Source organism: Mytilus trossulus, chromosome 1, assembly GCF_036588685.1.
Source record: "Mytilus trossulus isolate FHL-02 chromosome 1, PNRI_Mtr1.1.1.hap1, whole genome shotgun sequence".
Lineage (NCBI taxonomy): Eukaryota > Metazoa > Mollusca > Bivalvia > Mytilida > Mytilidae > Mytilus > Mytilus trossulus.
In genome coordinates, this window is record NC_086373.1 from 17,201,174 (window position 1) to 17,228,675 (window position 27,502).

The 27,502-nt window shown below is 31.3% G+C and overlaps 2 protein-coding genes across 3 annotated transcripts in view; one reads left to right on the forward strand and one right to left on the reverse strand.

The window, feature by feature from the left end:
- On the reverse strand, positions 1-9,725 carry LOC134717285 (4-hydroxybenzoate polyprenyltransferase, mitochondrial-like). Its single transcript, XM_063579974.1, has 8 exons — positions 9,663-9,725; positions 8,790-9,205; positions 8,181-8,347; positions 7,426-7,547; positions 6,880-6,965; positions 3,098-3,231; positions 1,059-1,247; positions 1-556 (listed from the first exon to the last, which is right to left on the reverse strand). The coding sequence occupies exons 2-8, from the start codon at positions 9,196-9,198 to the stop codon at positions 404-406; spliced, it is 1,260 nt and encodes a 419-aa protein (XP_063436044.1). The 5' UTR covers positions 9,199-9,205; positions 9,663-9,725; the 3' UTR covers positions 1-403.
- LOC134717259 (WD repeat-containing protein DDB_G0292056-like) overlaps positions 9,669-27,502 on the forward strand; it is a 27,998-nt gene continuing 10,164 nt past the window's right edge. The window contains exons 1-7 of one of the 2 annotated variants that reach the window (XM_063579972.1): positions 9,669-9,863; positions 10,715-10,877; positions 11,811-12,088; positions 19,845-19,922; positions 21,034-21,171; positions 24,168-24,276; positions 27,384-27,469. In XM_063579972.1, the coding sequence (XP_063436042.1) occupies positions 9,825-9,863; positions 10,715-10,877; positions 11,811-12,088; positions 19,845-19,922; positions 21,034-21,171; positions 24,168-24,276; positions 27,384-27,469 (891 nt within the window). In that variant the 5' untranslated portion in view covers positions 9,669-9,824. The remainder of the gene's footprint in view (positions 9,864-10,714; positions 10,878-11,810; positions 12,089-19,844; positions 19,923-21,033; positions 21,172-24,167; positions 24,277-27,383; positions 27,470-27,502) is intronic. The other variant, XM_063579973.1, reaches the window with a different exon arrangement.

The following is a 27,502-nucleotide window of genomic DNA, read 5'->3' on the forward strand; positions in this document are numbered from 1 at the left end:
TTTATGATTCATTTATATTTTAATGAAAATTCATTAATGTTTGTTGACATATAAAAATAATGACACAATAAATATATGTACCATAAACAACCATGATTCTTTTTATTTGATGAACTGTTTGTAAGCTTTCATAAACAAACTTTCATATAAAAACAAAAAAACATTTGGTATGGTTGCCAATGAGACAACTCTCCATCAAATGTTTGATTAAGATAAGGACTTTTAGTTTCAGTAATTTTAAAAGATAAAGGAGATTGAAGATTGTAAAAGTGATGGACAAATAGTTAACTGAGTTCTTTCATCTAGAATATTAACAAAATAACAGAGTAAAAATATATGGTAACAATTCTTATTGTAATATATTAAAATATAGAAAAAATAACAAGTTCAGATGACAAATATTTCATTTTACATTATCAAGTTGATCATTTTCATTGTTCTGTGTCTTCATCAATGTTCCAGTTACTATGCCGATAAACATCACAAAACCAAGTCCTGTATTAGATCTAAATTTGGCAGCACAATCATCCGCATTGTTCAAATCTACTGTATATAACTGAAAAAAAAAAATAATTGCATATTAGATTAAGGCTACAGGAAATTTCAAGACATTAAAAAATGATGGTTTCACATTAGTTGTGGAACCAAATAAAAAAAAAAAAATTGTTGTGGAAACTGAAGATAAATTTCATTACACCATTAATTATTCAAATCAACTCTAACTAAAATGGTCTGTACAGTAATAATTTGGTGTTTGTGTCCGGTATTCTCCATATATATTATGTACATCTTACTCAGATTTGATGTCTATCGCTGATATTTTTCTCAGTTCTCCCTTGTAATATGTTAACAGAAGTGTAAAAAGATTTTGTTTGGCTAGCAACAGCCACATATGAGGCAATGTGTTAATAAAATAAATGAATGATATACTAGTAAATTATTTCAATCCAGAATATATCTATGCTGTATTCAATTTAAAGTTATATTAACTCATCTTATATGGAAATGCCAATCTATCTTGACCTCAGATCAGCTGTTTAATTGTTAACAAAACCTACCTGATATGCTAAGTGAGCAGCAGTTATTGATACACCAGTATAGTAAGGCCAGGTCTGATCGATTGCTACCCCAGTCAATGTCAAACCTCCAATCATAACAGTTCCAAAACCAGTCAACCAATGCTTTGTCTTATCACCAAATTTCAATGCTGTAGATTTGACGCCAATCAGCATATCATCATATTTATCCTGAAAAAGATTTACTCTTAAATAGCTTTTAACTAATACATTCTGAAATAGTGTACAGTATGTTGAAGTGTTTAGTATCAACTGATATATTATAATCACTTAATTCACTTTATACTTTAAAAAAAAAAACCAACTACATTACATTTACGTTTCATTGGAATCTCAATATCACATTTCATTGCTATATAAAATAAAACAGCTTTGCCTGCACTAATGGCTAACAGTGACTAATGTGGAAAAGCTTGATATAACTCTTATTTTCATAATTGAAGCTTTTAATATATATTTTTATAGGGCTGCAAAAGCATTTCTTAATATTAAGTGTAATTTGTTGATTGTGAGCTGCTCTTTTACTGTTTGATCTTTACAGAGAGGTTATGTTACTTAAGTGTTTGCAAATATCCTTGTTAGCAAAATTCCAATAGGGAACATTCTTTATATAATTGTATAAATAAAGCACTTTTTCAAGACGTTTTGGCCATTGGCCTTCTTCAGTTCTTTATTTCTCCTCTCAACTCCATGGCTGACATTACATTTTTCAATCATTAAAAAGATAATTTAGTTTTTTTTATCAATTGTGTACATAAAATAAAAGCCTCAAAACTTTTACGGCATTTATTGTAAGATCCGTTATGTCAAAGTCCAGAGTTAATAAAAGTGACTTATCATATGAGTGCAATTAAGTTCAGAATAATTCGAAAGTGATTAAAAAAAAGCCAGGATCAAACTAATGACCTACACATGAGGCAAGACTATTTCCACAAGGCCATCAAAAATGCTGAATGTCAGGGAATGTGCAGACAAAAATGCCTTCAAACAATAAAAGAGAATGAGCCCATTTAAAAGTGAATTTACTCTGAAAGGAATCTTATGCAAAAGATAAAAAGCTCTGAAATATTCATTCAAATAGTGAAAGACAATTTGATTTAAAGATTTATTGGTACTTAGTATCCAGCTGCAAGTATTACATGCAAACACAGGATGATAACAAGTTGATATACCCTGCTTTGTATGTACTGACTGACATACAAAGTCAGACTATAATGAATGTACACGTACATAACCTGCTGCTGGCTTTTCTCTTTGAACTATACAATATTGTCATGGTTCTAAAAATGTACTTTCACACTAATATACTTACCTACAGAATGCTTCACTTAAGATATCAAGTCCAAATAGTTATAACACAGGTGCACTTGTTACAAATACATTATAACTGCTGTGCAGGGTTTACATATAATATATTATGGGTACAGTTTTGGCATCTGTGTTGTGATAAGGTTGGAGGAACAAAAAGGGAGATATTTCTAAACAAATAAGACATTTTAAGATTACTTTAAAACAAAGACATGGTTGAGTATAGTAGATTTTTTAACTTTAATTAACAACTCTTTCTAAGACTAAGAAATTATTAAAAAAAATCCATCACTTTTTCAAGTGTGCATATCTTTTTAAGAAAATATGCAGCATTTGTTGTCAACATAAAAAAATACTACCACATTTGTGTGGTTATTTCACCAATGTAAACAAATATAAATAATGTATTATTAGAAACAACAAATGAGTTAAGTAGCATGAAGGGAATGTGTATTTTTAGCACTTGAAAATATATTTTTGAATTTGTAAATTGTATTTTATTGAATTCTGTCAGTTTCTAAGAAAGTACAAAATATAACAGAGAAATCATACTAGAATGTTAAAAAAAAACTGAATTGAAAATAAAAATCTGTTAACTGAAGTGTTTCACTTACCTGCTTTAAACAACCAATTACTAGTAACTAGAATTAACAAATCGAAATAAAGTGCCAGGAGAACAGAAACCAAATCTATAAGTTGTATATCTTACTCACTTGATGAGCATATATTGTGTCATAGGAAAGAGTCCATGCCATACTGCCAATATAAAGGGGAAGAACAACGGTCCAATCTATCCCGCCTGTAACTGCAGCCCAACCTAACATAGTCCCATAGTTGAAGGTTAACCCTAACAACAAATATGCATGTAAATGATAAGAAAGCCAAGCAAAATTACTGAGCTACAAAGTAGGACTGGTCTCTAATATGGGGTGTCCTGAATAGCCATAGCAAATTGATGATTCCATTTAAGTGACCATTCCAAGTTGTGTTACAGAAGAGATTACCAGATACCACATGGTTAATTTTAGAATTTTTGTGCTTTTATGTGCTCTTATGATATTCAACTTCAATGTGCCTTAAAATCACAATTTTACTTCAAAACTCAATGTCACATCCAAAATTTAGATGAGGTATTTGGTAACTTTCAGCTCCATGTAGCATGTATTTTAACACCCAGCTACAATACCTCTATAGAAACATAGTTTGGTTTTCAAAAATGCTAAGTTATACTATAGATAAAATGTCTGTTCATCTTTCACACAAGATTATTTCAAAATCACAACTTAACGTTTTAAAGTTTTTAGACATTCCACAGTATTGCTGAAGAGCTTTCTTTTTTACATTAATATTCTGACATTAAAATTGATAATTGGAGGATGAAGTCATTGTTTCACCTGTTAGTATTTTCACCACCCTATGCAAGATGTTAAGTAAATTATTAATGACAACAAAAAATTGAACAATCAAAATGGTTTAATTCTGCAAAAAAAATTATTTGTGAATAAATTTGTCAACTTTTCTAAGTAGCAATAGTCACCAAAATAGTTGGTAGTTTGAGTTCTTAGACATAATTATTATGGAGACAACATCTGCCTTTTATCAAAGTTTGATCAATGGCTTTTTACCAGTGTTTGTTTTTGTTGATTTTTAATCCGATTTTCTATTATCAATATTTTTAACAGTAACAGTTGAAGCTTTTGTTTGGGTCAGAAATTAGATAACCAGTGACCTATTATGACTTGTTTGTTTTGTTTTATTTGGTTGCAATTAGTTCAGTGGTTTCTGGGGGGAAATGTTTGTATACAAGTAAATGAACACTGCATGAGCATGAAAAGAATGAACAGACAACAGGTGATGGAAACAGCTAATATTGGTCATTTGGACTAGCTACAGCCAAAAGCAGCAAGCAAAGATCTACTACTATGATGCAATATTATAATCACACATTTTATAATAATATGAACTCTCATTTTGATATCTGATACACTCATTTGTTATGAAGATTTTCTGAAATCGCAATAATAAATCTTGCATTTTTTTCTATTCTCCAAAAAGAGCAATAATTTCTGATTTAACAGTTAATGCCTTAAGTTTACAGATTATTATAAAAGACGAATATTTACAACAACAAAAGAGTAAATGTATATGATTATGTACTTTTGTTATAAAAAAAAAGATAGAATAATTATCCTAAAATCATATGAATTCTGCATTACAATGCTTGATTGATCAGGACATTTCATAACGTACAAGTTGTAATTATTTTCAATTATCTTTTTAATACTATTCAAATATCTTTTTAATACTACTGTGGATTCACTAATATTCGTTGGATACCAATTTTCGTGGGTTTCGTGGTTACAGGTGAACCACGAATTCAAATGTCCAACGAATATCATACTTTCAATAGGTTTTGTATACAGAGATTGGCAAACCACGAAATCAAATATCCACGAATATGCAAGTTTTCAGCAATCCACGAAAATTGATACCCACGAAAATAAATGAATCCACAGTATTCAAATATCTTTTTAGTACTATTAATGGGTTTTAAGACCAAAAGAAAGGATAACATATTTTGTAATTGAATTTATAAACATGCTTAGGTTGATTAATTGATTGTTTGACTGATTGGTGTTAAACGCCACTTTCAGCAGACTTGGTTATATCATGGACACCAGTTTTAATAGGTGGAAGAAACTGGAGAACTCAGAGAGAACCATCCACCTTGGGCAATAAAACTAGCAATCCTAGCCAATTAAAATTAGATCAAAAGCACCTTACCACAATCATCACAACTTATTTACTTCATCAGTCCAAAAACCAACATATTTTTGTTGAGTAATCTAACTTATATATATACATCCAATTGCTCAAAAATAAAACTCTGTCCTTCCTCAATTATTGTAAAGGAACTGCCCTTAGTTTTGACATGTATGACATTCAAGAACATAACAGAAGATTCAGTAAAACGGAGAGATTCATTTCTGCAAATAAAAAAACTAGTAGCTATAGGGTTCATAAAAAGTGGCAAATATATATGCATTTCTATAAAAATGCTGAGAAGTAGATATTCTTTGATGTCATAATAGTTTTATTGTGTTGCCCTTAAGAATAATTACACATTTATATTTTCCACAATTCAGGTACAAGATTAAGATAAAATTGAGAAAGGAAAAGGGGAATGTGTCAAAGCGACAACAATCCGACCATAGAATAAGGCCACCAATGGGTCTTCAATGTAGCTAGAAACTCCCACACCCAGGAGTATATCTTCAATCATAATTATGCAAATTTATCTACCCCTTAGTTAACTCTTCTCCCACCATATTTATTTATATCAAACATAGGACACTTTTATGTATTAACAGTATTACATAATTGTTGGAGCATGCTTTTATTGTTAGTGGTATATTTTAGGAATCAAATTATCTTTCTGATATGTAGCAAAGTATTATATTACAAGCATTATAATACATAGTTTATTAAATCTGAGAAAAGAATCTGTGCATTTCATTAGCAGAAAAGTTAAAGGAGCTAGCAGATCTAAATAAGTTGCAAAAAAATAATCATGCTTCATGCTTATAGAACAAACAGACCGTGTAACTTCCTGTTTATATTTTAACAAAAGTATGGCACAACCTTGGGGGAAAAATTTACAAGCTAACAACCAAATTTTACCGACCATCTTGGGCAAAAACTTACATCTAGAATTTTTTGCCTGTGATTCAAAAAACTACAATGAAAGTTTACTATATCCAAGGCAATATTAAAGTACTACAACTGTTAGGTACCTGATGGGAATAAATGGAATCGTAGATCATTGTGTACAAAACACAGGCTAAGTAAAGGGAAGCAACTGGTGTTTGAATACTTCCTTGTATTGCAGACCAGGCTATCAGAACACCCCAATTTAAAGTCACTCCTAAAATAGAAAACTGGCATGTTCACAATTAAATATACCAATGTTGTAAATCATTTTATAGAATTAACAATACCATTTTTCTAGTATTTATCAAAAAATATTTATGTAATGGGTTTAAAGCTACTTTTATTGAGTAGTTAAATTACACTCTTGTTGCATGTTTTCTTTATAATACAGTTATACATTAAATAAATCATTTTATAGAATTAACAATTCCATTCTTCTAGTATTTATCAGAGCAAATATATGTGAAATGCTAAGCTATGTTTATTGAGTGGTTTAAATAAACTCATCTTAAATGTTTTTTTATAAATAATAATGCCTGAATATCAGTTCTGATAAAATTCAAGTTATACTTTGCTTTTTTGTTTATTTTTTAACAGTAATTTACAATATTTATCTTAAAAACAGCGGTATAAACTTTGACACATACATGTATATTGTATAATATATTTTTTAAAATAATTCATGGTGTAAAACTTTATACAATGAGCGTTGTTGAACATCAATTGTAACTAATTCTCTGTTGTTTTACATATATTTACAGCAAACTAAGATTGCCCTACTTACCTAACATTGCCTGTGGCCAGAATGTTACCCTCTTGGCAAGTGGATATGCAATGACCAGGACCATGGAGGCTGCTCCCAATACCACACTGTCAACAAAATTAGAATTGAAACATTTAGTTCCCAATGTATTACACTGTCAACAAAATAAAAATTGAAACATTTATATCTACAGCTTTTCTATTGATATTATACTTTTTATTTAGAAAAACCTAGTATATATAATCTAACATGTAGAGTTTTTATAGAAATATCTAGTATATAATCTAACATGTAGACTTTTTATAGAAATACCCGTAAATGTTTAGCCGATTTTCAGTATCTATGTATATAATCAGTTAGTATTAAATCTGTGAGTATTGTTCTAGTTGCTCTTGAACTGATTCTTTTTAATTTCATGTGTATTCTTCTTTATTATTTAATGTACATGCAGATAATGGGCCTTTTATTTTATATTTTTCACCAACTATATGGTCATTGGACTTGTGAATCAAATATTTTATGACACTTTTTTCCACAATATATATGAACAAACACAAAGTTACATACCTGTACCAGTTTAACTGTAGTAGGATTCCTAGTGAGACAGACAACATCCCACCAAGACAACACAAACCCTGGAAGTACGTCAATTCTCCACTGGCTAAAGGTCGAAGTTTGGTTCTTTCAACCTATTTAACAATAAATCTTTCTTTCTTCATTTGTTGCATATCAAAATATAGTGATGATTTTGTCTCTGTTGTTTTACATATCATATACAAGCATATGAAATTTGGACATTCTTTTACGTCAATTACTATCAGGTTAAGATACTTTTTAGGTTAGGATCTGACAAGGGAATGTTAACATTGGGGATAGATCTGGTGCCATTAAATAAGAGCTATCCTGGGATAGGGATCAGAAACACTTTAACCCCAATACATGCCATTGGTATTGGACCACTAACATGACTTTTTAAAGTAAAGCAAGCCTTAATTTGTTCCAATAAAGCGTTTCTGGTAAAAAAAGAAAAAGAAAAAGGGATGAAATGACATAGCAAAACAAGAATATGTCCATAGTATGCAATTGTCTCACCTGCACTATCATTTTCTATGTTCAGTTGAAATTCAAACGTAAAGAATCAAAACACAGTCCCTCTTAAATTTCCCACTTGTTAAAGGATCACTTCCCTAAACATGCTAAAGGGAAATTGTATTGTAACCCCATTGTCAAATCAAACCTATTCATTTGGCCATATTGTCAATACAATAGGGCTGATGTGCACATATATTTAACACTTTTCAAATGTAGTAATTGTCCTTCACCTTTTTATCAATATCTCTGTCCCACATATCATTAACAATACAGCCAGCTCCTCTCATGAAGAAGGCACCTGCTCCAAACAAGGTCAAAAGCCAAAGGTCAGGAAGATGACCTGGTGCTGCAGCTAAACCTATGCTCCATGTACATGGCCAGTACAACAACCAAGTTCCTGCAATAAGTCACCAGATATAATTGTTTTTGTATACATGTCACTCAAGGATCTGGCAATTTGTTCACCTAATTTAACTTTCAAATTAGACAAAAAATTATCGTTAAAATAACTTTATAGCCAGCATTTTTCATGTTTGTTGTACCTGTTCATCAGAATACAGTGGCTGACATTGTGTTTAGTGATTTTGTCTCGAATAATTTTTGAAAATAATCATAATCACACTATTGCTGTTATCTTGAATTGTAAGCAACTGTTCCATTGATTTACTTTTCAAATTAATCATGCTTAATAAGCATGACTGTGTGTTGTCATGAAAGACTTATATTGATTTTTAAATTACTGAACATTTTTTTTTGTAAATTCAGAAAATATTCAATATTTTTATCATTATGAAAAATACATGCAATATTTTCTGAATTAACAGTGAATGAGAAATTACCTATTGGTTTATCAAATCTGATAAGTCTCAGATATGGCTGTAAACCTTTTGGTGATGCATCTAAAATTGCTTTTGGTGTTACACTCAAATTTCTTGTTTGTTTTCTATAAGCATCCTTCCCTTTAAAATAGCTGCCATCTGGGGGAAAGTTGTGCTGTCTGATACCACTAAATGAAGTTTTGAAAGATTGTTCTGGAAAGAAATTTGGTTGCAGAAATATTCTATGATTGAGTTTATGACTGAAATGGTATCCACTAGAGAAGTTCCTTGATTGGTTGAATGTCTTATTGTTCTGATTATATAAACACTGACAGCATGGTGACAACGACACAGTTATTCTGTTATGAACATCTAATATACTGCTGCTCTTTATGCTTTTCAATAGCAAAACACTTTTAGAAATGTTCATCTTGAACCTGAAAAGATAAATACAATATATTGTTAACTTATCTTTAAAATACTATTTCAATTTTTTTCCCTTCATAAATCAGCTAACTTCAACTTGTTAAATATAGACTGCTATATATCCAGTAATAATGGACAAATAGCGATTATAAGGTGTATACAAAATGTCAGTACAAAATGAAACAAACAATATATATTGTAAACTCAAATGACAGTTGTAAATAGTTAGTAAAAATAGAGTTTATAGACATATCATCCGAGGTGTCTTATTAACCGACCTAAATGGTCTTGGTTGGGATTTTAGGCCGACAAAGCTTGGTACGACTTGACCCACATTCCAAAGTGAGTGGTCCCGATTTGCCATAAAAATAATAAAACGATGCCCTTCAGAGATAAATCATGCAACACGCTCATTGGCTAGTCTCTTAACTATTCAAATAAGGCATGTCATTACATGTAAGTTATTACTCAGACAATGCTGACAGTGCAATACAACTGTGAGGGCCAAGGTTGTAGCAAAACAAAACCGGATATGTGTTCTGCCCCACAATTCGTGACGTATTCTACAAAGTACACTCATTGATGCAAGAGCGGTGAAATTAAATACCAAAGATCCATCTTTCAATCAAAATGTTTGAAATTCCAGATGATGATGATAACTTTTGGGAGGTTTGTTTATTAAACTAACAATTTCTTTTCCGTCGGCATTCGTTTTCACTTTTGTGTCCAATATTAAACTATAGAAATCCTAAAAATATACCAAAGTCGACTATCACAGTAGAGCTCACAGGCACTGTTACCCACTTGTTTCTAACCACAGGAAGGTCGACTATGAAGCTTACATGCAAAACAGATGATCTTTGAAAATAAAAAATGAAAAATAAAAATGCTACATAGAAAAAAAATGATAATCAATAAATGTTTCTAATATGAGGCAGGCATTACCTGTAAATGGGGACGAAGTCTGTATGAATTATTTTTTTGTAACTTGAATATATTTAAAAAAAATAAAGCAGAAATACCGTAACGTTTCCGATTTTGGTTCTGTTGTTAGGGATTTTAGTTGTGACGTTATTTAAATTATGACGTCATTTGCAATGTCAACAAAGAAACGCTTTCATCAGGAAACGTTTTTTCATATCAAAGAATTATTTTAAAAAATGAAATTGGTATTGCGTTCCTTCCTATTTATACTAGACTGATAATATATATATATTTTACTCAAAGATTCATATCGAGACTGGAAAAAGGAAGTTTATTGTAAATTTCTGCGCAGGTCCGGGATTTCAAAACATGACAAAAAAAATTTGAACAATTTTGAGTTAATTAGTACAATGAAAAATTCGGGAAATATCCGATTTTTTTTTTTTTTAATTTTCTACTGTTATTGGGGACCCCATATAAACTACTAAAAAACCCTATTAAAATTCCCTTGTTTTCAATGACTATGACAAAATCATGTTTAAAGCCTTTCTATTATAATAATTTATTACTTATTTTTAGTTTTTCTTTAATTTTAGGACCTACCACTGGATGATATTACAGACAGGAGAACTGCTGCAAAGGATGGGAATGCTAGTGGCTGTATGAAAAGATTATCCTCTGAGTCTGATCATCAATCATCTAACAAAAGGTTAAGACCAGGTCTCATTCGATCACCAGATGATAAGGACTTTCAGAGAGGTAGTTCCAACAGAAATATTAATTTGTTCCCAACTTCATGTATCTACCTTTTAGAGTTTAAAAAAAAAATTGGATGATTTTTCCCCTATAAAACTGAGAATGGAAATGGGAAATGTGTCAAAGAGACAACAACCCGACCATAGAACAAACAACACATGCATTTATTAATGATGTTTTTTTGGCAAACTATGGACTGTTATATCTTTCTAAAGTTTAATATACATGTACATAAAGACAATTATAATATCAATAGAACTTGTATACAATTTAACAAAATATAATGCCCCTTTAAAACATGAAACTTAATTTTTTAGCCCGCAATAACAAATGTATGTTATTTTTAACTTATTTAAGTTTAGACCCTTGACTGGCAAAGTGGACTTTTTATTGCAAAATTGTTATTTCCAATAAAAAAAACTTTCACATTTCTTATTTTAGTGTCAGTGACAGTCAAAGCAGACACTTATTTTCATGGTATGGTAGACCATTAGTTAACTTTCCACCAGAGACAATATGACATAGATAATAAAAACTATATGTAACCATCCTACCTTCAACAATGAGCAAATCCAATGTGGTTTTTAGCTTGATTCTGACCAATGCTTATATTCCAATTATATATGTATATGCCTCTATTATTGCTGTTGTTACTAATTATGTAAATCAATTGCATCTGATTTTATGCCCTTTATGGGCCCTGTAATTTGGGGAATAAAAATATTCTATTCTATTCTATTTTATAATACCACATAGCAAGCTAAAACATGTGCAAATGACAAAATGTCAAGTGAGAAAAAATGGTATAAATGCATGAAATATTATTGTTGACAGTCAATTAATACTAGCAAAATTTGTTATAAACTTTATAACACATGAATGCTACTAAAAAGTCAAATGCAAGTCAGTACAATCTTTTTTCTTTCATTCTTCCAGGGGCTTACAGGCATGCAAGCACAATTCTTCAAGAGAAACAGATACAGAATACAAACTGTCAACAGGAAATAAGACAAGATTCCAGGACAAGTGAAACAGACCAAACACAGGCTAGAGTACCAGCAGTATCCCAACACATTGTAGTAACAGAGAACCAGGAACCAGCAAGTCATTTTACAAGACAGAGTAAAACTAGGCAGCATGAAGAAGGCCATCTAAAGACTCCTGTCAGAATAATGAGGAAATTCCCAGGTCCTGCTGGACTGTTGCCAAGGATTGTAAGGAATCTTATTTAATCAAGTATAGTTTGTTATCCTCAAGTATATAAATGTCTAGTTGACCACTCCTACTAAAGCAGGGCTCACGCTACCAGGCGACATGGGCAAAGAAGTCGCTTTCCCGACCGTCACTTCGCTTTCCCCGACCCCCAAAAGCGAAAACAAGTCGCCCTGTTCTTGACGATACTCGCTTTCAGTCGCTTCCGTCATCGGACATTTTCAATTTTTACCAAGTTGATGAAACATCAATTTTTTATTGATAATTAAAGAAATTAGGACATAAACAATTCATTATCTTAAGAAAAGAGGTTGAAGCATTGTATTTGCAGTGTGTAACAGGTTATTTGATAAAAATACAACTTTTTATCACTTCGTGCATTTTTGCAAGTTCCAGTGCTTGTTACTCGAAAACGTACATCAACCTAAATTTCGGCAGCAAAATAAGTTTGTTTCTTCATTTAAATGTGATAAAAGTTGCCTCCAGTATTTGTTTAATCCATTTATTGCATTAAAAACGTCATGTTCCTTTTCAAATAACTTGTCAAACATCGTTTATTTTTGTAAATTTTCTTGCATTCGTCCGCCATTGACTGATTTCTAAACTACAGATCTGAACCGGTCCAGCTATGACTGAAATCCGTAATTTTACAATAATTACTATGGACACACGGATGGAACAGCTGACAAAAGAATATAGACCCAAAATGGAAAATTACGTATTCCACACGCATTAAGAGACTTTTGGTTACTTCTAATTGATTGGTGTATTTAATTCCCTATATTTTTTTTATGGATTGTTTCAAACTATTGATTAAATTTATTATGGCCCAGCTTAATAACTTTTATATTTCTTGATGAGAAACACTGAATTTCATACATACACATGACATAAGATAGTTTTGAATTAAATTGTGATTGATATATTATAATTTCTTTACAATTTTTAGTGCTAGATATTAAATGTTTAGTTGAAAGTTTCTCACAAGAACCTTAGTAAAACTTCACAACTTTTAATTTGAAATGTTACTTTAATTGTACATGTATACTCAGATATGAATTGAACAATATAAAAAGAACATTATTTTACATATGACCCTTTATACTAAAGTAAAATCCAAAAATCCAAACATTGTAGCGCACAGCGCGAATGAGCACTTCTCTTTCAAATCTCACCACTTCTCCCTATCAGTTTTAAAAAGAGAAGTCACTTCTCCCTATAATTCTGAAGTAGTGTGAGCCCTGACTAAAGTAAGATAATAGGCACTGGTGGAAACACTAACAGACTACACTTTACATATAAATTTGCTAATTTAAAAATAATTTTAAAGAATCTATGTTGTTTTTGGCAAAATTTTATTTTTTTATTGCCATAATTACCAGCCCTTAAATCATGTAAATATGTGATCACCTGATCAAGTTAGGCCAGGATTTTTAATTTGTTGGTTTACAGATCTGCCGACCTGATTTTGCCAATTTGCAAAAATAAAAATAAAATGTACTTTTCATACTTTTTTATTCCCACCGACCCCAAAAAGACAATTATCTCTTAAAAATAAATAAAATATTCTTTATTATGAAATGAAATGCATTAAACACTAATGGAATTGATAACACTTTCTGTTGTGCAAACTAAAACTTCCAATTTACGTATCTAAAAAAAGACAAATCAATAATAACTGACCTTGAAATGTCATTTGAGCAAATAATTTTGCAGAACAAAACCTGTGTTTTAAACCCATTACACATTAAGTTCATTTCCTGTATTTGTCATCATTCCGTAAGATAGAAAATGGAAAAAGAACTTGTTAAACCGTGGAAGACATCAAGTTGAAGAACTTGATTAAAACAAAGCCTTTGGAATATCCTTCAGATTTGTGTCATTGATAATTAAAAACAAATTCGTCCACTTAGATATAAAAAAACGGGAGTGCATGACAACTGATGAACCCGATATCCTCATTTTTTGGGGAAAGACGGCTTCAAGCCGTCACTCCCCTATGGGGTTGACCAGAGTGACACTCCCTCACATCATTCATTTTGTTTTTATACATGTTATAGTGTGGAAACCCCCCCCCCCAACAAATCTTACCTAGATTGAAGAGAAGGAGACCCAGAAATGAATAGTTTGACTTTAAACACTTTTTTACACATTTCCCTTCTGTTTCTCACAAAATTATCGTATCTTGAACTCTCCTTTACACTATTTACGTTTATTTTACAATCCGGAAAAAATAGTATGACGAGATATTCTAAATATATCCGACCTACATTGTATTTTATAGTGACGTCATTCTTGGAAGAAGCAGGGATATCCTTCACCAGTTCACTGGTTATTCAAATCATTCTTAGAGATCGTGCACTAATTACAAATTTGTATTTGTTAAATCTAAACATAATATTGTTTACTGTAGATGATTTAAACATCAACATGCAATACTTTAATTTGTAGGTCAACAACTTTCAAAATAAACAAAGATCGTGGGGTTACATGAGACAGGGGAAAGAAACGATTTTATTACTTTTTTCGGGTCTCACTAATTAGAGACAAAAAGCGTCATGAAGCGACAAGAAGCGTCAAGAAGACTATTTATCGACAAGAAAAAAATATTCTTCTTGTCGCTTCTTGTCGCTAATTAGAGAGACCACTTTTTTCTGTAAAAATTCTGAGAATCTTCCTCCAAATCAGGAGCACCTCAATTGATGAGTAATTAACCACTAAAATAAAAGTTAATGTATTTAAACACTTCAAATGTGACATTTCATTGGATTAGTAGTCTTCTATTAAAACTAAATTTTTGTTTACCTACATAATCATTGTAATGGTAAAAAATAATAATAAAAATTTGCATTTTGTAGTTTAAACATATTTATTATTTACAAATATTTCAAAATAAAGATTTGGAAACAAGCTTCACACAGTTTACATCAATCATATTGTTTATTAGTACCTGTTTCTCTGTGATGAGAGTTGTAACTGGGAACTTTAACAATGGAAATTTAAAACTGAATAGATTTTTCAGTCCACACTTTCTAAAGAAAAAACTTAAAAATCCAAGAGTACTGTCACAAAAAATGGAAAATGGCCCTAGCCTGCACTGCAGTTCAGTGGTACACAATCAAGATTTAAAAAAATATTGTAGTTGTTGTGAAATGACAGAATTCAGTTGAGTTTTAGATAATTAGCTATCAACTTTAATCAAATGTTTAGATTTAGAAGATGCAGATCTCTTCCATTGGTCCAAATTGAATCCTAAACTAAGGAAATGAAATTAAATAAACAACAATTGATTTCAATATTGTCAACCTTTCTACATGTTCTAGCTGTTCTCTTTTTCATTCTTCATATGAAAACTATCAAAAGATACCCCCCCCTTTCCAAAAACATAATTAAATAGAAACAAGGGCCGTCTTTCCCCTCAGAGCTATTCAGCTCTTTGATTTACAGTTCACTGATCATATTCACTGTAAATTATTCCTGCACATGCACACAGTTGCTTACAGTATTAATCAGTTGCTTAGCCATGCTACACTACAAAAGTAGTGGTACTCCAGATAGTGGAGGAAAGAATAAAGAAGGAGAAGGATGAGTCTTTTAACGTTTTTGACATGTGTGTTTTCGTACAACGTTTTTGCATTTTTTTAAAGCAATTGCTTTCATGCCGTCGCGTATGGCCATCTTTGTGACCCAGATCAGAGACTCCGCCCAGATCAAGCCATAGTATTTTGTTAAACAGGCTCCCGGTCTGTCATTCTTAAACACCTGTGTATGTTTTCTAATGCAATACATAGCTTGAAACTTTTGAAAAAACGTTAGTGGATTTAAGAAGTTTCAGCATACGTTCTTGTAGATGTATTTTTGTATTTAGGGGGGCAACCGTTTGACTATCAAAAAACATAGACGTCCGAGTGAAAAAAATGCATTTTTATACTTGCGATTCCGTTTTCCGTTCGTACGATGTTTCAACAAAATATGGAATCATTTCAGTTGTTGATTTAGTATTGAAAATTTGACTGAATTATCTTTTATAATATACGGTTTTATATGTTTAATTGGTGTTCTTTTAAGAAAGAGGTCAGGTGCTCTTGTTCATTCATAAAATTGTCGTTCATTCATAAATTTATCGTAAAATCAAAATCACTACACAGGTTATCAGGTTATACGTAGTGTCAAATGATTACCTGTAATCTAAAAATAGACAAAGTTAACTGACCTATTTTGTTGATTTGTTTGCGCAAATAATTTAGAGGAACGAAACCCTTGTTAAAAACACATAACAATAAGTTTGTTTTCCTTTTTTGCCATAACTCAGTAAGATTTATCGATCACCTTACTGATGAAATGGACCCGTCCAAACGTGATAGATGCCAAGTCCAGATGAAGAGATATTTACAATTTGGAATTTTCTAGTTTCATAGATAAAAAAAAGTACATCCTTTTTGGATATCATATTCAAAACTGGGTATGCATGACAAATGATGAAACCATTATCCTAGTCTTTCCAATGAACGAGTCTACTACGTTTGTTGACCCTCTACGGTCCACCGTGTTTGCAATTTTATTTCACATGAATTCGAAATATTGAAGATCATTTTCACAATGTTTCCTGAAAATTGGATAAAAGCAACTTAGAGCTGTTTGTTCTTGTTCGTATAATGACGATTTAATGTCATGTTTGTCTGTGATATGGCCCCTCTTTTCGGGATTGCACGATAATTATAGTTATCTCGTACCCCATGAGGATGACACATATCAACTGAGCAATAATGTTTGGGACTTAGTTTTTAAGAAATGATGACAAAGTAACATAATGAAAATATTTTTAGTCATCTGAAATATATATTTATTTTTTACATGTTTATGCCTTGTAAAATATTTTGTTTCTTTCCCGTTTTTCAACATTTGCGTCTGGAAAGTTGAAATGTTTTAACTGAAGTGTTAAATTTAAATTAATTATGAAAATTAAATCAATAAAGGAAATTATTGTCCAGTTACAAACACTACTAGGGGATAATCCATAATAATTTCTCTTGGAGTTATATGTTTCAGCACATGTATATTTGACCCCAACTTTAGCCTGGTAAACGTCTCCTTGTGAAATATAAAACATATTAAAAATGACTTTCTGCTAAAGTCTTTAATTGATATAAAGTTAAAACCTTCTTAATTCTCACTAGAAAACACTCCTGTCATGTTTAATTCTTAAATATATGTGGATGAAAAAAAAGTCCCCAAAACATAAACATGGCAGCAATTGCTTTTACAGCATTTCAGGCTTTGATTTAATCAGTTTTCATGTTTGTAGATCATTAATCACCAAGTTTCCTGAAATTTGTTTAAGGCTACGTTTGTGAAATGAAGATTCAATTTTGTCTTTGTTCATGGACACAACCCCACTTTTTTCACAGAAATTATTAGACAATGTCATGGGATGAGCAATAATATTTCATAGAACTAGTATATAAGAAAGGATGGTAAAATCAAAAACCAAATATATTGTTAGAAAGGTAAAATATATTTTCAGCTCACCTGGCCCAAAGAGCCAAGTGAGCTTTTCTCATCACTTGGTGTCCGTCGTATGTCGTCGTCCTGCCTCTGACGTCGTCCTGCGTCTGTCGTCTTTAACTTTTACAAAAATCTTCTCCTCTGAAACTACTGGGCCAAATTTAACCAAACTTGGCCACAATCATCATTGGTGTATCTAGTTTAAAAAATGTGTCCGGTGACCTGGCCAACCAACCAAGATGGCCGCCATGGCCTAAAATAGAACATAGGGGTAAAATGCAATTTTTGACTTATAACTCAAAAACAAAAGCATTTAAAAAGTAAATCTGACATGGGGTTAAACTGTTTATCAGGTCAAGATCTATCTGCCCTGAAATTTTCAGATGAATCTAAAAATAGAACATAGGGGTAAAATGCAATTTTTGACTTATAACTCAAAAACAAAAGCATTTAAAGTCAATCTGACATGGGGTTAAACTGTTTATCAGGTCAAGATCTATCTGCCCTGAAATTTTCAGATGAATCATACAACCCGTTGTTGGGTTGCTGCCCCTGAAATGGTAATTTTAAGGAAATTTTGCTGTTTTTGGTTATTATCTTGAATGTTATTATAGATAGAGATAAAATGTAAACAGCAATAATATTCAGCAAAGTAAGATTTACAAATAAGTCAACATGACCGAAATGGTCAGTTGACCCCTTTAGGAGTTATTGCCCTTTATAGTAAATTTTTAACCATTTTTCGTAAATCTTAGTAATCTTTTACAAAAATCTTCTCCTCTGAAACTACTGGGCCAAATTAAACTAAACTTGGCCACAATCATCATTGGGGTATCTAGTTCAAAAATTGTGTCGAGTGACCCGGCCAACCAACCTAGATGGCCGCCACAGCTAAAAATAGAACATAGGGGTAAAATTAGTTTTTGGCTTATAACTCAAAAACCAAAGCATTTAAAGTAATCTGACATGAAGTAAAATTGTTTATCAGGTCAAGATCTATCTGCCCTGAAATTTTCAGATGAATCATACAACCCCTTGTTGGGTTGCTGCCCCTGAAATAGTAATTTTAAGGAAATTTTGCTGTTTTTGGTTATTATCTTGAATGTTATTATAGATAGAGATAAAATGTAAACAGCAATAATATTCAGCAAAGTAAGATTTACAAATAAGTCAACATGACCGAAATGGTCAGTTGACCCCTTTAGGAGTTATTGCCCTTTATAGTAAATTTTTAACCATTTTTCGTAAATCTTAGTAATCTTTTACAAAAATCTTCTCCTCTGAAACTACTGGGCCAAATTAAACTAAACTTGGCCACAATCATCATTGGGGTATCTAGTTCAAAAATTGTGTCGAGTGACCCGGCCAACCAACCTAGATGGCCGCCACAGCTAAAAATAGAACATAGGGGTAAAATTAGTTTTTGGCTTATAACTCAAAAACCAAAGCATTTAAAGTAATCTGACATGAAGTAAAATTGTTTATCAGGTCAAGATCTATCTGCCCTGAAATTTTCAGATGAATCATACAACCCCTTGTTGGGTTGCTGCCCCTGAAATAGTAATTTTAAGGAAATTTTGCTGTTTTTGGTTATTATCTTGAATGTTATTATAGATAGAGATAAAATGTAAACAGCAATAATGTTCAGCAAAGTAAGATTTACAAATAAGGCAACATGACCGAAATGTTCAGTTGACCCCTTTAGGAGTTATTGCCCTTTATAGTCAATTTTAAACCATTTTTTCGTAAATCTTAGTAATCTTTTACAAAAATCTTCTCTGAAACTACTGGGCCAAGTTCATTATAGATAGAGATAATTGTAAGCAGCAAGAATGTTCAGTAAAGTAAGATGTACAAACACAACGATCACCAAAACACAATTTTGTCATGAATCCATCTGCGTCCTTTGTTTAATATTCACATAGACCAAGGTGAGCGACACAGGCTCTTTAGAGCCTCTAGTTTTTTGCATATTTTTCTGTCTTTAGAGATATTTTTTTTCTTTTTCTTTTTACCATGTTTACTGACTGACCCGAATTTTTCATGGGGAAAATTGGTAAACCAACAAATTAAAAAAGCCTTGCCTGATACAATGATGGGTATTTAACCTGAGGATTTATATAATACACCATGTACAATGAAAGTACATCTACTAATCAATACCAAGTATGGAGATATACAAAATGTAATAATAACTACATTTTTTTATCTTTTATTTTCTCAATTAAATATAAAAATTTATATGTTTTTCAGAGTCCAGGAAGCATTAAAGACAACCAACAGTTACAAAAGCAGACAGTGTCAACAAGCCCAGAAATCTTGAATCAACAGGTAGGACAAATCTTTAAAATATATATGTCTTACTTGTAAAGTACTATGATAAACAAGTGTACTAGTTCATCTGTCCATCCTATTTTCATTTTATACTTTAGCATAAATTTTCCTCATCGAAATTTTATGATTTATAAAACTCGTACACAATGCTAAGAACCATAACAGACAGACAAAATTTGAATTTAGACAGTGAGTCGCTTACTGTTCTAGAGTTATTCCCCTTTATAACCTTTAAATTTGATAAAAAAAAATCTTTTTTGCACTTTAACTTAAGTTTGTCTTATCCAAATTTTATGAAACTCATACACAATGCTGAGAACCACAATAGGTAGACAGAGTTTGAATTTAAGGTTGTTAGTCATTTACTGTTCTAAAGTTATGCCCCTTTTTAACTTGTAAAATTTCCAAACTTGAGTTGGGAGTCCCTTTCCTTAGACATATTCCTCTTTTATTGTTATTTGAATTTCATAATAATATTGAAAAGGCAAATGATTTTAATGATTCAAAAATTCAAAAATAAATAGTGTTCCCTAACAGCTCTTTACTTTGTCAGAAAAAACCTGATGACAAATGTAAACAAGCATAAAGATATTAAAAGTTTGGCTTACTTCTTGCTTAAAATGCTGGATATTAAACTTCAGCCCAACAATTTAAATTTGGAGTATACTGTGTATGCTGTTTTTTTTATACAGAACTAGTGTTTCATTATTTTTTTTTGCCCCACTTAGAGGCATTATGTTTTTCTGTCTGTGTGTCTGTCTGTCTGTCTGTCTGTGTGTCTGTCTGTCTGTCTGTCTATCTGTTCTGTTTCGTGTTAAGTTTTTTTGTCAAGATTGTTTTTGATGAAGTTGAATTCCAATCAACTTGAAGCTCTGTACACATTTTCCTGATGATAAGATCTTTCTAATTGTAATGCAGAATTAGAGGTTTGACCCTGATGAACAAAGATAATGATAGTGTTTGTAGGGCATCTGTGTACTGTTTACACATTCTTGTTTTATTTGCCTCAATAAAGTTAAGGGTGCTTTGAATTTGGAGCACCTATGTATCCTTAACTGTGTGTATATGTAGCTTAAATAATTTCTAAGAATATTTTTTTTTATTATAGGATGAATCAGTTATCTTGAGTTCACAGTCAGGAGAGGAGGTATTTAATGAGGTGGCCTGGCAGACCTTACTTAATGATCTGGGAGAGGATGGCAGAAAACAAATGGTCAAATTCTCTATAGCTACCAGCTTTCAAAAAGTAAGATATATAATTATTTCAATTTTAAAAATAATACAAAAACTGGCCATGTTATAAACAAATGATAAAGAATTATTGTATTATATGTTTAAAAAGTTTACTAAAATAAAAAGTATATTTTCTCAAGAGGAAAATCCAGGTTGGAGTAATACATGGAGTAAACCATATGAAAAGTGACATATTACATGTATTATGGCATATTTGATAGATTTTTGTCGAGCCTTCAATTTTTGTCTAAAAAAGCGAGACAAAGTGATTCTACATTCTGTCTTTTTTTCAAATATTCCTTCTGTGGTTAAAGAATTTAAAATTTTAATAACTTTCTTAAGCAATCCTTGATTTCTTGGGCAGAAGCTTGTTTATGATCAGATCATAAGATAGTATCCAGAAATCATTTTGTAAAGATAAAAAAAATAAATCTGTATTTAACTTATAAATGGACTTACATTCACTCTATGGTTAAAGTTTTAAAATTTTAATAACTTTCTTAAACTATCCTGGAATTCTACTAAACTTGGACAGAAGCTTGATCATGATCAAAAGATTGTATCCAAAAGTAAATTAAAAAAAAAAATCCGTTTTTTTCAGTATTTAACTTTTATATGGACTTAGTTTTTTGCCAGGAAACATTACATTCACTCTGTGGTTAGAATTTTTTTTAAATTTTAGTCACTTTCTTAATCTATCCTGAATTTGTACCAGATTTGTTTAAGAGAAGCTTGTTTATGATCAAAAGCAAGTATTTGGAAGGAAATTATGTTAAAATTTTGTACCTGTTTATCCGTATTTCACATAAAAAGTGACTTTTTCTTCCAGTTAACATAACATGCAACAGTCTGCAGTTAAAGATTTAAAACATTTATAAGATTCAGAAACTATCCTGGATTTTTATGAAAATTTGACAGAAGCTACTCACAATCAAAAGATTGTATTGAAAGTAATACTTTTTTTTTTTCCCCTCATTTTCGTTGAGCCTGTGATTTACAGCTAAAGAAGGCAAGACACTTGGTTCCGCAGAACCCTTATAAATCTTTTATATTTAAGCTTAAAGGACTAGGGACTATAAGGGCCATTTTTGGCCCCACACCCAATTTTCATTTAATTTGTCATGTTGTGTGTCTATACCATAGATCTTCTGAAAATAATTGAATTTTGGGTCTAGCTCGTATATTCTGTTGCCTGAGCGTCTTTAATGATAAAATGAGATCAAATCTTTCAAATAAACTAATTAAATCGACTGAAGTAGACATTTAAGTGTCTAAAAAGTGTCCAAAATCTTTCAGCAGATGAAACTGAAATTCAAATTTGAGGCTGAAATTGGCCCTTACTGGACTTACTCCTTTCATCTTTTCAGTGCCTAACAGATAACCACTTAACACATGCTAATCCATCATGAAATGTATATACTTATTATCTCTCTTTGACTTGAAGTAGACTGCAAGGCCAATTAGAATCAAACTTGGCAAAAATCATCCTCCGTTGGGTATTTGAATTTGAAAATTAATTGACACCATATATAAGTTAGCCAACACCATAAAGCAGCATTTTGCATTTGCGCCGATCTGCATTTTATTTGCCATGAATTTTTTTTCATTTGCCCCAAATTTTTTTACAGGTAAATTACAAGTAAGATACAGCAATGTACAGGCAAATGTTATTTTTTATTTATCATCATAGACCTCTTCAGTTAGCCAGTTGTACACATTCAATCAATTGGGATAGCCATTTACCAATGTCGCTTAATTGGTCTTTATTCTCTGTGCTCACGATTTTTTATTCTTCATTGTGGAAAAGCACCAATAATTGCATTATGCATTGCTTGTTCAAAGCCAATATGCAAATAAACCTCGGCCACAAAAGAAAGTTGTTTTGTCGGCAGATATCACAAATTATTTTTCACAACACATCTTTCTCTGGTAAGAAGGTGTGAATAAGAGGTACCATGGATACATAGTTTCCATTTTTACTTTCGTGTACTTCTAGTTTACATGTATAAAAAATTTTGGACACCACTTAAAAGTTGCATCTATAAATATTGCAGACAAATCATTTCATAGACATTCAAGATTCAGGTGTGTAGAAAAAAAATTAAGTAAATCTTGTCGCAATCAGTTGTACTGACTATACAATATGTATGACCAGTATTTACTCACCTTTGTTCAACTATATGTAAATGCAATTAAGAGAAAATGTAAAATCGGCGCAAATGAAAGAATGGAATTTTTCAAAATTGGAGCAAATGACAAAGGCCCCCCCCCCTTAAAGATAAATAAAAAGTTTAAATGCAGATATGACCAGCAGGTCAAGATCTACAAATATGTCATCAAGACTGAATTAATGGTTAACTCATGATGGAGTTATTGCCCTTTTATGATGCTATTTTTAACAAGTTGAACATGCAAGTGAGCAACACAGCCTCTAATTCAATAAATTGAGTTTCGTTGTTCACTGATCATGAGCAAGGAGAATGATAGTGCAAGCTGGGCATGGTGTCCAATGTGTACACTGTCTTGCTTTTATTTGCTTTATAAGGGGAGATAATTAAGATAATGGAATTTCAAATAAGAATGTGCAGTAAATATCTTCTTTTTTTTCGAAAGAAAATTTAAAGCACTATCTTCTCTTATATTATTTTTCTCAAATGAATTTTCTGTGTAGGTTATTCATATTAAACATGTTGATTTTTTGCAATCTTTAGCTTTGAAACAGGAATGGACTGGTGAGCTTTACTTTTAATATGTATTTTAAAAACTTCAATGCTTCCTTCTTATTAATTGAAAAGGAACTCCTGAAGGACTGGATTATGTAGTAATTCCTTGCTGCAAGTAATTGAAATTTTGCTTATGTAAGGCCTAAGAAGCGAAAACATTTCAAGTTGGAGATTTAAACAAAGGTAAATCATAACCAATTTCTGTCTTTAATGCTTTTTCCTTTATTTAGGTATACCCCTATTGGTTTTAAAAATACATGTATATAATATACAAATACAATTTTAGGCGAGAAAGAAACTACTACCTAAAGGAAAGGTACCCCTAGTGATAGCTGTTATAGAGGGTGTGGACTGGCAGGGGTCTGATGCTAGTATTTGTTTAAAAGATAAATCTGGTAGGTAAAAATATATTTATATATGCATGTTAGTTAACTGTGAAAATCCTTTTTACAAACAAAGTACTGTGAGTTCATTAATATTCGTTGGATACTAATGTTCGTGGATTTGGTAGGTACAAGAGAACCACAAATTCAAATGATCAATGAATTATAAATTTGCTAAAGGAATGTATGCAGAATTTGACCAAACCATGAAATCAAATATCCATGAAATTGAATATGCAATTTTTCAAGCCTGGGCTGCCGGGTTGTTCAGTGTGATAACTGATTAATATGCAAATTTTTTCAAACAACGAAAATTGGTACCAACGAAAATAAATGAATCCACAGTATACTCAACAACATAAAAAAATCACTGCTTTATCCCATTACATTTTAATACTATTTACCTTCCAGGGCATGGTTGTTTGCATTATCTCATCAAGATTTTCCCCTTTCACTGTTCCACTGTGCGCTGTCTGAAAATCTTACAAGACGTCTCATGAATCAATAGTAGTGCATTTATTCAGATTTTGTAAATGAATAGGATTTTTTTGGACAAAAAAAGTTCATGCACACTTGTTTCATATTGAAAGAGTAGCCATGCAAAGTACATGTTTATAAAACATATTCCACTGTTTTGTCCCGTCATAACACATTGCGAGGGACATCTATTAAATACCAGGCGTCTGTCTGTTTGTCTTACAGCAATATCTGGTTTAGTTTTATAATAGTAAATGAGCAACTTTTAAAAGAAAGTTATGCCCCTTGGAAATTTAAATTTATGGAAAATGGCCTTGTTAGTGCTCTCACAGGTACAATTCTTGCCAGATTTTTATAAATCTAATACTATAGGTTAAAATCAGAAATATCTCTTGACAAGTTCTATAATGGTGGACAAACACATTTACCAAGAGTAAAACCCTTTAGAAAAAAAAAATGTGCAATGAGGGGGACATTGGAACTCTGTTCTTTTATATTGAATTTGAAGTATCATATGATTTTTAAGACTACAGGAATTTTATGTCAAAATTTTTGACTTATTTTATTGACTTTCTAATAAAATACCTATGCACCAAAAATGTTTACTTTCAAGAAGATGGAATTGGTGTGTCTATTTTTTTGTTTGTATACTTTATTTCATTTTAACAGCTACTGGTGCACAGGCCATTAATATAGCTTAATTTTACAGCTACAAGTATAGATTATTCCATTTATACAGTTGACTAGAAGGTTCAACCCATCAACATAATCAATCATCTTTTATTTTACTCTTTGTTAAATACAAGCATTGCTATAGCTGTTATACAATTGTAATAAAACATCATTGAATGGTCAAATAGTAAATTATAGATGAGAATTTGTGTCTATCACGTTTCCTGTCAGGATCAATAATTGTTCCTTCAACAGCAATTAGTTCTTCCATTAACCGACATGGTTATTTATTGATTGATTGATTAACATTTATATTGAAAGATTAGGGTAAATTGTGCTTGTGCTGTCAGATCTGAGACAATGATCTGATGAAAAATGACCAAGGAATTAAACAGAACTATAGACAGTCAAATGGAAGTCAGATAGTTGGAATGATTTGACAACTTCTTTATGTAAATGTCCTATATGGTTTTGATAAATTTTTATGAGATGCTGCCTTAAGTTTTATTTCTTTATTTTGTGGCGTAGTTAAGTATTTATTGATCAGGCTGGACATTTACAATTCAGATCAATGTCTCTAATATGGAAATATTCTGTTCTTTGTATCCATGGTATTACCATTGAACATATTCATTCTTCTACAAGCTCTTTGATGGTATCAGATGACATTGTTTATCTTTTCTTAGAATCCTTTTGTCTTCATGTCCCAGAGCACTTTGAATTTATAATTGTAGATCAGCATGCAGAAGAAATATTGGAAAATTAACTTCTACAAAATACAAAAGCATTTTGCAGTATTCTTTTAATTACATTTAAAAGCCATTTCTACAATATTTTTTTTAGCTATAATACATTTTAAAGTAGAAATAATGAATCAATAAATTGATGTTACCCCTCTTCAAAGTAATTGAGATTTGCATTTGAATTAACCTTACAGCTGATCAGATTGATTTAAGTATACAAAGGTAATTAATAGTTGCTTAGAATTGCTTCAGGGCATGTGGTTTTCTTCAACAACCAATTGACTTAATTATAAACAAGAACATTTAGAACAGTATCACTGAGATGAACATGTGTATGCTTTTGAAACACGATGAACACAATTTTGTGCTGATTTAAAGAATTGTTCAGGCCTACAAAAAATAGTTGAACCATTATTTAGGTGATGAATACTTTTTATGCTGAAAAGAAAAGTCAAAGTGACAGACTATTAACTTCATTTATTCATAAAAGATAATATAAACAAAGTTTTCCCCTCCATAATTCTGTAAAATGTAGTAAGTTCTAAAATTAAAGATGTTCACTTCTCTGTTTCAAAATAACAAGCTTTACAAAAGACTGTTATAAATTGATCGTATATAAATAACTAACAAAAAGAGGGAAAAAAAGGAAGGGTCCATGATCTTGTCTTTAAGATATAAGCCATCGAAAACTTGGCGGACATGATTCTCTTACATCTTTCATTCATTTAACATTGACACCTTTTTCTTTCTAAAACTATGAAAAATTGGGCCTAAATTAATATATTGTTTATTTCCCCAATCCCAACCCTGTGGGTAGGTAGGTAGGGAAATAATTTTATTTCTTCCTAAAAGCTGGAACAATGCCGGTTGATCTGGTAAGCATGAATATCGGAAATGAATAAAATAATATTTGACTAAGTTTGGCCAATAAAATTTTATGAATAGGACCGTTTTTGCAGGGTCGGTCAGGATTGGGGAAACAAACAATATTTTATTTTAGGCCTTGGCATAATTCTTAGTTTGGCAACTATTTTGTATAGTTTCTAAGCTCAACACAGACTCATTGAAACCACTTTATATAAAATTGATGAAAGCAAGCTTTTGGTTATTCTGAATCTAAATAAAAACTTTAAACCTTTATCATAAGGGTGAAAAAAAGAATATTATAAGTTAGAATAACTCATTAAGTAGATTAATATCAGTACCTGTTGTTACTTTAAATTACAGGAAAGATTCATGGCACAGTTCATCAGAGTTTGATGAAAGAACATCAGTGCGACCTTCAACCTGGAAATGTTGTTGTACTCAGACAGGTAGGTTGAGTAACAAAGAATATCAGTGTGAAC

What these genes read in the sequence shown, in the direction of transcription:
- LOC134717285 (XM_063579974.1), bottom strand. Translation starts at nt 9,198, where the DNA reads ATGAACATTTCTAAAAGTGTTTTGCTATTGAAAAGCATAAAGAGCAGC. An exon ending in ACACAATATATGCTCATCAA is followed by an intron (nt 1,248 to 3,097) that starts GTGAGTAAGATA and finishes AATCTTTTTCAG; the next exon opens with GATAAATATGATGATATGCT. An exon ending in CTGCTCACTTAGCATATCAG is followed by an intron (nt 557 to 1,058) that starts GTAGGTTTTGTT and finishes TTTTTTTTTCAG; the next exon opens with TTATATACAGTAGATTTGAA.